Source organism: Fusarium musae, chromosome 6, assembly GCF_019915245.1.
Source record: "Fusarium musae strain F31 chromosome 6, whole genome shotgun sequence".
Lineage (NCBI taxonomy): Eukaryota > Fungi > Ascomycota > Sordariomycetes > Hypocreales > Nectriaceae > Fusarium > Fusarium musae.
Window position 1 is genome coordinate 632,188 of NC_058392.1, and position 14,394 is coordinate 646,581.

Sequence of the window (14,394 nt, forward strand, 5' to 3'; positions counted from 1 at the left end):
ACTAATCTGCAATTTTCAGCTTACTGCTCTCTACACTTAAGTTCTCTGTGATAACATGAGGTCCCAGTCACTAGTCTCAAATGCAACACATCTGGCTTACAATTCATACGTTATACAAAAATGCTTAACCATCTGTCACACTATTGAGATGTTAGCTCTCTCTCTTAAATAATGCCTACTTAATTCTAATGGGCTCAAAATGCTAGTAATCTCCAGCTCTATGTCTATGTCTAGGGTCGAAATCAGCTTCAACTTGCCGTGGAAGTGATAAATGTCTATTTTCCTTGCTATGGAATGCTCCACTATAGCTTGCCTTACCCACCCAGTACGTTCACCATGGCCCAGCCTGTTCCACTCAATTATCTCAACTCAATTGCCCATCATTCACCCTTGAGCTGTTCCATAGCACAACGACACTGCTTAACCCCATTCCTATACTAGACCAAACTCTGTGCAATACGTCAGTCACCATTGCTCATGAATACTGATATAACTTACGGAGAAGGCGGTCCTATTCCACCCATACCTAGCACGCTGACCACAGATAGGATATTGTAAACAACAGCCCAACAATGGTTCTGCGTCACGATGCCGCTCATACGCCGCGCCAAGAGTATCATCAACGGAATGCGACTCAGCGGGGGAGTCTCAGACGATATCAACGTCGCATCAGCACAGTCATCGTCGAAAGACTTCATGTCCGAGCCCACGACACAAATACTAAACGACGCCGATGCAAAGCACAAAATGTCGTTGTAGTTGTCACCGACGTATATAGCCGGTCCGCGCTGGAGAAATCGGGCCAAAGTTCGACATTTCTCTTCTGGGAGGGCATTGGCGAATACCATGTCTGAATCAATGCCTACTTCGCGAGCGACAGAGGTAGCTGAAGCAGCGTTATCGCCTGTAATCATCCCGATAGTTAGACCCAAGTCTTTGAGTTGTCGTATAACTTGGTGAGCATCAGAGCGAACTTTGTCTTCGAGTACAAAGACGGCAGCTTGCTTGCCATCCATGGCTAGCACAACAGTCGTTGTGATCCCGGTTCTGATCTTCACAGGCGTTTGACTGAGGTCGACGGAAACTCCTAGACTTTCGATGTATGCGCGGCTTCCGATTGCCAACTTCCAAGAGGTGGAACTCGAGCCGGGTTGAATGGCTGTCACAACCGCTTGGGCGCCGCGACCAAGTTCGTGCTTGATTTCGGATACCATCAATGTAGTTAACCACTCGACCTTCTCTTCTAGCTTTGAGGGACTCTCTTGTAAGAGCGCTCGGGCAACCGGGTGAGTGTTCCCGGCTTCAATCTCCTGCACAGCCCTCCACAAAATGTCTTGCGTCTGTGATGAACCCCACTCCTCGGAGAAGCTGGCATGTGTGACTTTCAGGTCACCATGTGTAAGAGTACCAGTCTTGTCAAAGAGGATAGTTTGAGCGGCTGCGGCGCTTCTTAGTCTGGCATAAGTAGTCACCAACCGGACTCCAAACTTTGATGATCGCACTGATGAAACTCTTAGGTCAGCTGGATTCCACTCGAGTGTTTGGGGGTCACATACCTGTAGCTAGCAGTTTACAAGTCGGAACGCTCAAACTCAGGGAACACGGGCAAGCGGCTAGTAGCAAGGCTGAAGCTCGGCCCAACCCATCTGCCCAGCTGCTCTTCGTGAGCACAAGATAAGAGATTAGTATGCTTGTTGCAAGTAGGATAACTGCACTTGAAAACCATGAGATCGCACGATGTAGCTGGGGCTCTGAGTTGGCCAATTCCGCCGTCACGACGGATGCCAGTAGTTGACCTAGGCGAGTAGAACGCCCGCAGGCTGTTGCCCTACAAGCGAGCGAACCTTGTTGTACTTGACCGCCTGCATATACAGCATCTCCACAGTCAACTACTCTGGGTTCCAAAGAGCCGTTGATCCAAGTCTCTGTGACAAGAGCTGACTCTATGCTCTGGACCACTCCATCGCAAGGTATGTGCTCTCCCTGTTTCACAATAACGCTGTCGCCAGGAGATAACATATCGATAGGAATAGAGGCATTTTGATCTGTTTTGTTACAAACTTTAGCCATGGCAGGTACCAGACTTGAGAGCGGAGATCCGAAGACCCGGCTCCGTTGGGAAAGGATGGTCTTGAGTAAACGGCCCCCAAGGACACTCGTAGAGAGAATCGGGATCGCCTCTATGGACTTTAAATCCATGTGATAAGATCCGTTTATGCCAGTCTCTAGAGAATCAACGGCAGCTTGCATAAGAGCCAGCATGATACCAAGTGATGCAAGAGTTGCCATATTTGGTCTTCTTCCGTGCCATGCAGAGCGGAAGGCCTCGAAATGGAGTTGCGATCCAGATAGTAGGTTCATTACAATAGCAACATGCGCAATCAAATTTATGTCATTGTTTTCCGTTTTCCATAGCTCGTTGAAGCTGCGTGACGCAAAGAAAAGAACTGAAGCCGTGGTCGCCACGAGAAAGTCCCTCTGACATGAACTAATATGGTTCTTCTGGGAATTCGAGGGCTCTTCTATCATAGATAAGAGACTAGCCCAGCTCTGAGAGTCAGATGACGGCAGGGAATGGGCTTCGTAGCCAGCAGAGCGGATGGATTCGATAATTTTCTCTTTTGTTACATCATTGTCAAATTCTATTTGAGCTCGAAGTAGTCCGAGTGAAACGGTAGCCTTCAAGACTCCAGGGATCGACCCGATTATGTCTTCAACATCGGACACACACGATGCGCAAGTAAGGCCATCTAGACTCAAGATGCTAACCTGGGTACCTTTGACTGCTTTTGGTCGTTGGGCGGGGCGACGCTCGGCATAATCTTGGCGAGGATAAAGAGTACATAATTTCTCGTGTATATTGAGAAAACGAAAGACGATGTAGGCTCCAACAGCACAACAGGCCATGATTGTCGACTTTGGAAGTTGACTGGTGATACATCACGGAACCTCAATGTCCAACTCAGAGTAAAGAACAATATGCTAATAATACACTATTCCGAGCCCATTCCCATTTAGCTTAAGCGTGGCTTCATGCGACGCACTAAGTCTTGCTTGCATTAGACTGACAAGGATATTTCTGACAATGATATTCCTGACTCTGTCTTTTCTGACACGTACTCTCCTGACTCGATCAGCCACATCGCGTCACCAGCAGTAAACCGTCGCCGAGGGCGCAAGATCTCGTTGCGTAACAGCTAAATCAACCACAAGTCAGTTACACAATCTACAAACACCGTAATCATCACTTACCCGTCGAGCAATCCAACTTTGGATATTTCCTTGCAAACTCTTTACTCAATTTCCACTCGCAAAAGTCATCTAGACCCAGAAACTTGGCTACGTCGTTTGCGCGACTCTCCTCCACAGGATTATCATCCGGACTCGGCGCCGTGTTTATCTGACGATCTAGTTCTTGGAAGATAGCTTCTTCGACTATATCATGCTCAGAAGAGTACCATTCCCCAACTTCAGGGCCGATCTGTAATAGTGTCCATGATGGATCGGTGAAGTAGCTTCTGGGCGGGACTTTTTGGTGTTGACGGCGGCGCAGGACCTGGTTTTCGAAGATGTCGAGGACGTTGACTGCGACGCTGTGGTTGGCGGGTTCGATGACCGAGTGTAAGACTAGGTCTTTGAGGAGTTCGTCGAAATCAGTGGTTTCTGCTTCGAGGACGAGCTGGTCTCTGATTTCGGGCCAGTTGAATAAGTCAATTCCCCAGAAGTGCGTGGGGTTTTTGGACTGGAGGGGTGTAGGGCGGAATGGCAGTGGAACGGAATTCTTGGACTCGATTCCAAGACGCCAACTTATGACCTTTTCGATATATTTAGCCCCGTTCTGTTAGCGTCAGCGTTGGGTTCATTGTTAGTGATTCAGTACTGGTCTTACCACTCCATAGGCATACGATTCCAGTCCTGCGCAGCGCATAGAGAAGCGCACAGCAGTCTTGATTATCTTGTCGACCATTTCGGCATGATCTCCAGAGTCGTGCAGGTTATTCAAATGCCGACGACAGGCACCAAGGAGTCTAGAGCCAAATATGGACATTGACGTGATACTGAGCTGATTCGGGACAAACAAAAGGGATCTCGGTGATAGAGACGACATGGCTGGATCTAAGAAGGTATCGCCAGGCTGCATTGTGCTCGGGGTCAAAGCCTCGTGCTCTTGGCCCGCCATCGATAGATCCAGAAGAAATGACGCGTCTTTAAATATATCTGTCTGGTTGGCTTGCTCTGGTGCGTCCTCAAAAGACTGATTGTTGATCGAGGGATTAAGAGCAGGAGGTGTTTCGTGGTTGACTACTTCCGTCCGCGGTACAGATTGCTGTGCTTCTGGGTTTTCAGCATCTCTCCTCCGAAATATAGACTCAAAGACCTCGTCATCTAATACACATGTTAATAAGGCCCCCTCAAGAGTTCTGTACAAAAGCAACACTCACCGGCCGCGGCAGTAGCCGCTTGACCAAAGCTGAGTAACTTCTTCCTCAGTCTCAACAAAGCATCTTCCAGCTTCCGATTCTCAGCTATCAACTTAAGATGCGCATCAAGAAGAACAGAGTACCGATCTTGAGGATCCGAGCCAGTAGCCACTTTTTGCAGCAGCTCAATCGTCTCCTCCAGGTTACGAATGTAAGTGATGTTCTTCTCGCGCAGACATTGCTGGGAAATACGGTTCTGTGCTCTTTTGCGCTCGGTTGGATCAAGGGCGTTGGTGGCTTTTCTTTTGGTTGGAGGCATGATGGAGTGAAGTGGTGATAGATAAATCGCTGATAAGATTTGTTTTGTGGGGGCCCAGTTGGTCTTTATGGTTGCATCAATGACAAGGGTTACGGGCTTTCGGGGCGCCAGGATCCCCGAGTTCCCCGGATTTCCCCTCAGTAGCCTCGAACTAACCTGAGATCTTCCCCACAGACGACGGGGTTTTCTCCTCGGTGGTTCTTGATATTGTCTAGATCAAGGATAATAAATTGTTACTGTGATAATATCTTGTTCTACTCTCCTTGGACTTGGTAAATTACAATTTTGGCTGGATTTAATTTAATCCAACTATTTACTGTCTCTGATACCAAGACAAGTACAAGTGAAGCGCACAATCAAGCAAACGTCTGAATGACCTGGTCTCTATGCTTCTCAAGATATTCCGAGAACTTGGTTGGTCGGATACCATATTTCTCCAATTCCTCGAAGTCGACTTGATATCCAACTTCATTCGCCCACAACTCGGCATAGATCTTGGGGTTTCTCACTGCAAGATCTTTCGCTTCTTCCTCATCATAGAACTCCAGCCCAATTTCCACTCCGCTAACCCGACTCAGCTCCTGCACAATCTGAGCAGGCGTAAGAGATTCAACACCCAAGTCTATCTCATGTTCATGAGAAAAGCCGGTCGAAGAATCGTCCAATATTTAATACCAGATTCTCGCACCATTGACTCGATCTGGGCTTTGTTCAGCCAGTACCACGCCATCGGGTAGTCAGGCCCCCAGTTTGGAAAATTTCCATGCTTTCCCGTCATCGTAAGGCTGGAATAGGCTATGCTGGTGACTGTTCCAGATCCAATAGCGGCGCTGATAATGCTCTTTGCATGAACCACCTCCAAGTTGGTGTCAGGAAACACCGGCATGACATTGAGAAACACGGCGGTGGCTCCTTTGACCGCAGTCTTGAGTGAAGATACATCATCGAAATTTCCGGGGAACAACTGCGCTCCGAGATGCTGGAGCTCAATGGCGGTTTTGGATGATGGGTCTCGAACAAGTGCGTGGACTTTGACGCCAGTGCTTAGGAGCTTTCGAGTAGCCGCACCGCCCTGATGGCCAGTTGCGCCAGTGACAAATGCAATGATCTGTGACATTGTGTGGAAGTGAAAGGTAGTGTTTTAGGGCAAATGAAGTGGTGAAGCAATGAGTGATCTAAGTCTCAAGTGATGGTTTTAGGATTCTTTCAAGAGGTATTATTGAAGGAGGACTGGGATAGTCTAAGTAGTTGGCCTCAACAGACTAATACCACGAATCGAGCCGGCCTAGCTGAAAGAAGAATGCACCTCGATGATGTGGATATTGGCCGGGGTCTCTGGGGGCGACTATAATTACCACTACACCTACGTAAACACACTAGTCATCTACTCCTTAGTGGTTGGAACGGCAGATAGAAACGACTATTTTTCTCAACTATCATGTTAGATGATACGCTGTGGACTTGCGGATACGTTTGAGGCGGACTTGGCTATTCCGTGTCCAGTAACCAGCTCGACAGAATTTCAAGGCTAGTCCAAGTTAAGCATGGGGGATTACCAAGCACGGGAGACTGCGCACATCACATAATTACGACACTACCAAGACATCAACCCGAAATCATGCTGGTTTACAAATGAAGGAGTGAGGAACATGGTCTACTGCGGTAAGCCCAGCAAAGCGTGCTGGGAGTGTCGAATCAAGAGGAGAAAGGTATGTATCCCAGTCGTCCCGTCCTAAGAGATCTTAGCGTGTTAACTAACTTGAGGCTAAGTGCGACTTGTCAAGACCAGCTTGTCGTCAATGCCGCAAGGCTGGTTCCAGGTGTGACGGATATCGAGTGGAGGAGTCTGTTACCTTTCGAGATCAAACTACTGAGACTCTGGGAAAGCTATCATTCGTTTCTGATGCGAGTTTACCCAATAGCAACCAGGATGTCTTAATAAGACCTAAACTATACCAACAGACCAAAGTCCACCCATCACAAGATCAGCCCAGCCATTACCCTTGGCTCAGACTTGCAGCTACGCTGGAAGACCAAGCTCTAAATTTCTTCTTTCATCACTATGTCGTACCTGAGTCTGGCCGGTCCCCTACTCATCCCGACTGTCATGGCATCATTTACAAACGTGCAACAGAACCTGGATACTTGGCTAACCTCATCAATGCTATCGGAGTGGCCGGTCTAGCGTACTCAAAGAACGCGCCCACACTTGTTAATTCGGCCAGACAGGCATTTTCTCGTGCGCTTCACGGTATATATGCGGCGCTCGTGGACCATATTGAAGCAGCATCCGATCAGATGTTGGTAGCTGTAATGCTTCTTGCGTTATCCGAAGTAAGTCTTCTATCCCACGTCGACCAAATTGAGCACAATAATGATCCGGAAGACTGTTACTCTTCATCCTACTGCAGACTTGAGTCCGTGGAGTCGACATGCAGATGGTGCTTTGGCATTGATACAGGTCCGAGGAGCAGGCCAGCTACGCAACAGGATCGGCCGGAGCATCTTTCTCCACCTACGCACCGAAATAGTGGGAGGCCTAAGAAATCCCATGTCAGTTAAATTTCTGACTTTTCAATAGCTTATTGATTGTCTCCAGCGCGGGCTACCGGTACCAAAAGCCCTCATGGACTTTATGGCTGAGGCTCGCAGGAATGAAACAGAACAAGAAGCGCCTGCTGCTCTGCTAGCACACATTCTTGTCAACATTTGCGCTGCTATACCCTTGACTGAGGAATACGTCACGGACGAAAGGACTCTGTCTTCCCGTGTTTCAAGACTATTGTCTATCGATGCAGATCTCAAGGACTGGGCCCAAATGCTCCCAGCTGAGTATGAGTACGAGACCCGAACCAAACCAAGCGATCTTGGTGGAGCAGAAGTGTTTATGGAACGCCATGATGTATATTGTAGCGCTGAAATCGCCAACGTATGGAACCTACAGCGCTGTGCGCGCATTATTCTCCACCAGGCAATCGTTGAAGCAATATCGAATTGCTTGCCCATCTCTTTTTCGCTGTTGATCCTATCGTCTTTTACAGACCAGCTCTCCAGTTCAGAAACTACCATACATGAGAGTTCCAAAGACATATGCTGCAGCGTCCCATATATCTTGCATAGTGTTGACGAGACGGGCAAGTCGCGTGACCTGCGGGCGACTCATGCTGTGCATCTATTGTGGCCACTTTATGTCGCAGGAACAACACATACAGCTACCGATGCTCTACGGGATTGTGTCATAGCAGCGATGGAAAATATTAAGGAGGTCACTGGAATTCAAAAGGCAGAGCGCATAGCGTTGACTTTACAGCGGCGATGCTTCAAGATGGCGGTATCTACTGGTGGATATTTAGATGCTTAGGAAACTAACACACTAGAAAATACCACCGGTCGTGTACCGCGGGACAAAGAAACAACTTCCGATGTCCCAATCATCGGAAGACGAACATTCAGCCAAGAATACAGTTTAAGTGCCACAGGTGCCGTGTTCTCATTGATCTTGCGATTACTGGGGACTCTGAAGACAAACAAGGCGGTCACAATATAATGATCAATGCCCTGTTTGCTACCTCTTTCTTTGTCAGTACAGCACAACCTGGCTAACGTGGGAATCTTATTCTATATGTAATTCTGAACATACTTTATTGATCACCAATACTGGAAATAGGAGTGGAGACAGTGGACTTAAGTGAGGCCAGGCCAGCAAGAGGGATGTCATGTGCCTCAAGCCTGCTGGTTGCAGGTTCCAAGCCTACATATCCTTTGAGTTGTGTGAAAGTACTGTAAGGAGAACTATATCAACTACGAAGGTGATTCATCAGATCCTATTTCATCAACACCCGCCTTACACGATGATGGTCTCATCTAGCTTTCCCTGCTCTTTATCTCTCGTAAACAGTGCTCTAATCAGATTCGGCTGTAACATCGCTCCCCCCCTGGTATCTGGAGATCCAGCCCCTACCCTCCTTGATCGTGGGATATCCCCACTAGCACATGAATTTGACTCTGCGGTCGTCAAAACCAATTAGTATGGGCCAAACACAGTGTAGATTGGATCATTCGACTTCTGTACCCAATAAAGAGGCACAACAACTAAGTCAGATAACTTGTTGACATAGTCCATTAGACAACTTGTGGGTAATCCATAATTCAGAGGATCCCATTGCACCTTGATGCATAAACTTGAAACCTGCTCAGCGAAAAACATTCTATTTCTTTCGTCCACGGTGCAAGGATATATCATGATGGCGGACAGGTGGATCCAACCACCAGTCACTTTGCCAAATAGGCTTTCATTGCTTTCCAGATTGAAGTTTGCATCTCTTACAATTGCGAGATTTTCTGATTCATCGTGGTATTGGTAATGAACTGGGTGATTCACAGACGCCGAGGACCAGCTAGGCGCCTAACAAGAACTAAGTTCCTTTCACTTTGATTCGTGATTTAGGGCAAGCCAGAAGAGGTCACAGAATACATTGTCCTTCCATGATCCTGCGACATACTCGCTGGTCGACTCCTGCTGTGAAAGCTCGAGAGACACTCTGGCAGCTAAGCCCCCCAAGGCTGGAAATTTATCACTGTCCATGGTTATGTATCTCTGCGTTTATCTTGCAACCACAAAGTTCCAATCGAACCTGATTTGCCTCTCGTCTTGTTCAATTCCCTCTCTCTTAGGTACATTAAACGGTTGCGGATGGCCGACAGGTTCGGTGTACTCCTCCGTTGCCTCAAAGCACGATTCGCATTCAAAGTACATCTGTGCTTGAGCGAAGTGTAGCGCGCGAGGGGAGAGATAACGTTCCTGAAAGCCCCAGCAGCGTGTCGATAGTGGGTCTTCGCCAAGGTCAATTATTTGACGCGGTGCTCCTACGTGGTTATTCGGCATAGGAAAGACTGAAACGTTCGTAGGAGCATCGCCTCCGAGAAAAGTGATATTGGTAAAGAATGATTCTGGCCTGGGTCGCAGAAACCCCTCGGAACTGTTTTTAGACTTCGTAGCAGCAATAGTGCGATATGCGTTTTCATAAACGTCGCGCATTCGAGCTGACTCGTGAATCCCATTATCATTAGAATGAAGATAAATTATGAGACTGTCAATCCAGAGATATCGGATTTCCAGTTCTAGGTCACCTAAAAGGCATCCTGGAAAGCTCTTGGGAACGCTTCGATCGATATTCCCTCGTACAGTTGCTGAGCGGTCTTAGTATTTAGTGTAAGAGGCTGGACTGACCCCCAGAAATGGCCGAGAGCAGCGTACCTTGTATCTACAGCTATGGAGGTACAGAGGGTGATTCTTTTTGTCGCTTCGTCGTATTTAAGTAATCTTGTTAGCAGTAGCTTGGATACGTGATGATGTCCATGCTGGGATTATATTCCAACATCCGTTTTTGCATGAATTCGAGGGCATCCTTCGATTGTGGTGAAGCCGTAATCTTTCGTCTCTTAAGGGCGTCCGATGTTGGGCTTTCTATGACCTTTCATCAGTTAATGAAAAGGTAAATACTATGTCAACCATCACGCTCACCTTGATCAACAGCAAAGCCAATCGCTCCAAGAAGAGCAAGTATGGTAAACTTTTCTTCTCTATAAGCCACAACTTGCATCCCTTGCTCGTTTCCCTGACCAGACAATGCAAACCTGTATGCTGATACATCTGGTTAGTAAGCATATGTCCATTCGAACTGCTCAAGCTTGATCAAAGTGGGTGATATCATATGATAAATAACTCGACAAAGATCGCATTTAGAGGAGCTCTCCCGCAGTTCCTACAAACCCTTATGATACGGGATAAGATACGACCCTGGATTCTGGCTGAAGAAATCGCGTGAACTGTAGGCGAACATGTTTTGATACTCCTTAGGTTCCTCGAAGCTAGCATAGTATTTGTCCATTTTACAAGTCAGAATATCGGACAGATCAAGGCTGGAACAAAGTTTGTAGAGCATTTTCGGATCAACTAAGACATAGTCCAAATTGACTGGTAGGTTATTCTAGGAAGACTTGTTCTAAGTAATAATGCCTCATCTTGTCTTGCGAAGGTGTCATCAGGACAGAGACGTTGAGAGGTTTGATCGATATCACGTGCCACGACTCTGGAATTGTCGCTGGCGAATTGCGATCTTCTACCTCTGAATCATTATATCTAAGGATAAGATTTGAGTAAACTTTGAAGCTATAAATTCGGCATCCAAGCCAAGTTCTTCAATGTAGCCATGATGCTACAAGGCAACAACTGGGCCCAGGAGGCGCCAGCTCAATCAGCCTCGTAGGGCTGACATCAATGGTGAATAGTGGGGTTAGGCAATCTCAAACGTGGAAATAACCTTCATTAAACCACGCAATTTTGTAACAACTCGATTGTCCTCCATAAAGATCTCTACACTCAACTTAGTCCTCTCTTCCAAGCACAACCATGCCTAGTTTAAAGAAATCAAATCGAGGTACCTCCGTAGCAAGCGAGTTCAACCAAGCCCTCCAAGAAACCCCCGCATTCGAACCAATGCGATATACGGCAAACTACGTAAGGATGGCTCAGGTAACATCATTCTTGCCTAAGAGCAAATAGCATCTTCTCACACATTATCAGCTCGAGCTAAGTTCCTTTGAGTTTCAGGATCTCATGGCAGCGCTCAAAGAGGCAGGGAGGCTCTTGCCGGAGAAATTTGATCCAGACAAGCAGCCGTGGCCACCGGAAGCAGAAGAGGTTAATCAACGAATGGAGGAAATGTTGAAGAATTACGATAACCTTGCTGGGTGCTTCAAACAGTTTGTGCAAAGTGCGCAAGCTGCGGGTGCGGGCATGGGTGTCACGCGCCAGCAGTGATGTTTAGGAAATATGACTGGGTTACTGGCGTCGCTTAATTGATATAGCAGTTGTTAAGTTTTCTTGGAAATATGTTATTAATAGTGGATATCTAATTCAAGTGATGGAGTTGTAACAATTCGTTACCAATAACAGACCCCAAAGCTTTGGTCTGGGCTTTTATACCCCCCCTCTGTGTTTTTCTAGAATAGTCAAAGAACCACTGGTAGTGAATTCTTGCATTTCCAGCAAAATTGGCATCAAGGGAAATAAAGCATCGTCGCCACGTTCCAACGACTGAATGTTGAATGAGTGCCATGACCGCAACGGTCCCGCTGATGGACAGCTGCAACACTTCTCTTCGTGAAGATTATCTAGGAACATCCAAGAGGCCAAGCATCACAACAAAAGTAACCCGTAAATAAATTAATGCATATTACCTAGAAACAATTATAAACACTATCTCACCGAAGAGATTTTGGTGCGTGCCACCTTTATCTCTTCATTTTCTTAAGAGAGCTGGAGCCTGGAGGAGTCCTTGGTGCAACTGTGGCTTGTTCCTGCACCGCCACATCAACCACCGACGTTAAGCTGCCAGCTTCACCCAAGCCTCTCACCTCCAAGCTAGACAGCCTCAAGACAGCCTCTCCCAAAAACTCCCTACAACCACCAATGACGTTGGGTATCGAACCTCAATTTCGTGAGACTCGCGACACTCGGGGTGAGATGCCACCAACCGATGGCGCCTGTTGTTGGTTCAATCCTTCCTGCACGTCCTAGGTCTTTGAGCCTTGGAACTTAAGCTACATTAGGTAGAATTGAGACGCGTGAAAGCCTATTCATGTTGGTAGACCCTTATTCCCCTCCCTTACTCTGCGCCCACATTTTCAGGCCTCGGTGATCAGCGAGGCTTGTTCCCAGTTGTTTGTGCACGCGTTTGTTGCCCTTGTTTGTCAGTCCTGGCTACATGGACGCGAGGTCATGTAGCAAACAACGCCTGGAAGCACCAGATTAACACTGGAACCTCAAAGTTCACCTTGGGGGTTCCGAGTAGTCGCAAGGACAAAGAGGGAACGGGCGCCACAGTGACTCATGACCCTACCTGCTGGTAAAACTTCTTTTCGCGGCTGATTGAAGGAACAAACTTGCCTTTGTCACCATCGGGTATCACCCCTCCACTCGCAGGGTGGCGTCTTACCAACCACGCCATCGCGGGTTGTCACCAACAAAGCGTATCATGTTTGCTCGAACCGTGCTCTCTCGTGTGAAATGAGAAGGGTGTTCTTTCGGCAAGTCCGAGATGTGCTAAGAGCTCTACAATATGAGTGTCTTAGGCTATCAATAGTTGTTGGAGGTAGTGCCGGAGAACAGCACAGTGAAGTCATCGGAATCAGTTGGTGTCGCTGCTTTGCATATAAATACCCCAAGACGATCCAACCGCAAAGTCTTCCCACTGCTACCATCAACCAACCGCAAGCTTCACATCGCTCTCATTCAAAGACATCCAACGTTTTCAAGTTATCACCTGCTTCATAGTAAAGTACCTTATCTTTTCCATCATGGCCGAAAGAACCTACAAGAACGAGTTCCCTATCGAGGAGATTGACGACAACTCCTGGATGACAGGCCAGGTCCTCATTTCTCGCCATGCTTCTAAGCCTGATGGACCATGTTGGGATGATGGCAAAGACGCCTTCTTTACCATCTCTGAGGCCCCGAACCCAAAGCCCTCGACCCGGCCTCTCTCGGAGTCTTGCCCCATCGTCGAACTGTCCTGTGGACCCACGACTGCAAGGGCAGGCATATTTGAGGTTGGTCATGCCTACTTGACGATTGATCTCAATATCGGAACTCCCGAGCATGTCACTCTGGGAAAGCTCGCCGAAATGGATCTTTCGTTCAAGGTTCCAAAGGTCTACTACCATGGAGTCCACTGCGACAGATATTATCTGGTCTGCAGCTCATTTCCGTCGGGTCGCAACTTGCTGTACGCCTGGACGGAGACTGATGATCATGATACCAGGTCACTTTGGGTGTCGCAGATTGCTGACGCCTGCCTGGAATTATCCAAATTCCGCGGCAGCGCTATCACCGCCATTGACGGCGGCATCTTAAATGACCACTTGTTGTTGAAAGAGGTTGGGTCAGCTGCCGACATCGACTACGAACCCGAAAAGATGCGCGAAAACTGTTTGGAAATCGGCCTCGACTGCTCCGAGCTCACGTTTGCCTTGAACAGCATTCAACCAATTGCATTCACGGTCAATGACGACGGTCTGGTAGGTATCAGCTCCTGGCGTCACGCTGGTTTTGTTCCCAAGGACTGGATCGGAACAAAGGTGCGCTCGAATGATCTTCTGGAGTCGGCCGATGTGTGTAATAAGCTGTGGACGGAGGAGGATCTGGCTCATTGGTCTTACTACATAGGGGTGGCCATGAAGGAGAACGGCTTCAGGGAGTTCTGGTACGACTTCGCGAAGTGGAATTCCAAGAAGGCCCAGCGACACATGAAAAGGATCGGAAAGGCTTGATATAACTTTGTACGAGCTTAACTGGAGGAAATTTTAGTATAGTTACGAGTGGGTTTTGCCCGGAGGCTTTTTTTGCAAATATAAGCATTCTGTCAAGGCCAATAGTTTGCACTAAAATACCTTATGTCTGAGAATGAGGGTTAATAAGCGCTCCTGGATTGGCTGGGGTGAGAAGGATGAAGTGGGATCAATTTAAAAGAATGGCCTGCTATAGATAACGGAAATAAGACTAAGACAAGCATGATCCATCTACTCCGACACTGTGTACTTATTGGCTCATGAAGCGAAAACGCGACCGTCGTAGAGGAACTTGAAAGGTTC

At 47.6% G+C, this 14,394-nt stretch overlaps 5 protein-coding genes across 5 annotated transcripts; 2 read left to right on the forward strand and 3 right to left on the reverse strand.

The window, feature by feature from the left end:
• Positions 1-494: 494 nt before the first annotated feature.
• J7337_008071 (uncharacterized protein) lies at positions 495-1,877 on the reverse strand (the record flags this gene model as incomplete). Its single annotated transcript, XM_044825696.1, has 2 exons — positions 495-1,556; positions 1,833-1,877. The coding sequence occupies 2 exons, from the start codon at positions 1,875-1,877 to the stop codon at positions 495-497; spliced, it is 1,107 nt and encodes a 368-aa protein (XP_044678613.1).
• A 1,367-nt stretch (positions 1,878-3,244) lies between these two features.
• On the reverse strand, positions 3,245-4,740 carry J7337_008072 (uncharacterized protein; the record flags this gene model as incomplete). Its single annotated transcript, XM_044825697.1, has 3 exons — positions 3,245-3,838; positions 3,890-4,386; positions 4,443-4,740. The coding sequence occupies 3 exons, from the start codon at positions 4,738-4,740 to the stop codon at positions 3,245-3,247; spliced, it is 1,389 nt and encodes a 462-aa protein (XP_044678614.1).
• A 356-nt stretch (positions 4,741-5,096) lies between these two features.
• J7337_008073 (uncharacterized protein) lies at positions 5,097-5,857 on the reverse strand (the record flags this gene model as incomplete). The annotated part of the gene is made up of 2 exons (XM_044825698.1): positions 5,097-5,362; positions 5,416-5,857. 2 exons carry the CDS (start codon positions 5,855-5,857, stop codon positions 5,097-5,099), a joined length of 708 nt encoding a protein of 235 aa, XP_044678615.1.
• A 1,509-nt stretch (positions 5,858-7,366) lies between these two features.
• On the forward strand, positions 7,367-7,815 carry J7337_008074 (uncharacterized protein; the record flags this gene model as incomplete). The annotated part of the gene is made up of 2 exons (XM_044825699.1): positions 7,367-7,669; positions 7,795-7,815. The coding sequence occupies 2 exons, from the start codon at positions 7,367-7,369 to the stop codon at positions 7,813-7,815; spliced, it is 324 nt and encodes a 107-aa protein (XP_044678616.1).
• Positions 7,816-13,101: 5,286 nt separating this feature from the next.
• J7337_008075 (uncharacterized protein) lies at positions 13,102-14,073 on the forward strand (the record flags this gene model as incomplete). Its single annotated transcript, XM_044825700.1, has 1 exon — positions 13,102-14,073. The coding sequence occupies one exon, from the start codon at positions 13,102-13,104 to the stop codon at positions 14,071-14,073; it is 972 nt and encodes a 323-aa protein (XP_044678617.1).
• Positions 14,074-14,394: the final 321 nt, after the last annotated feature.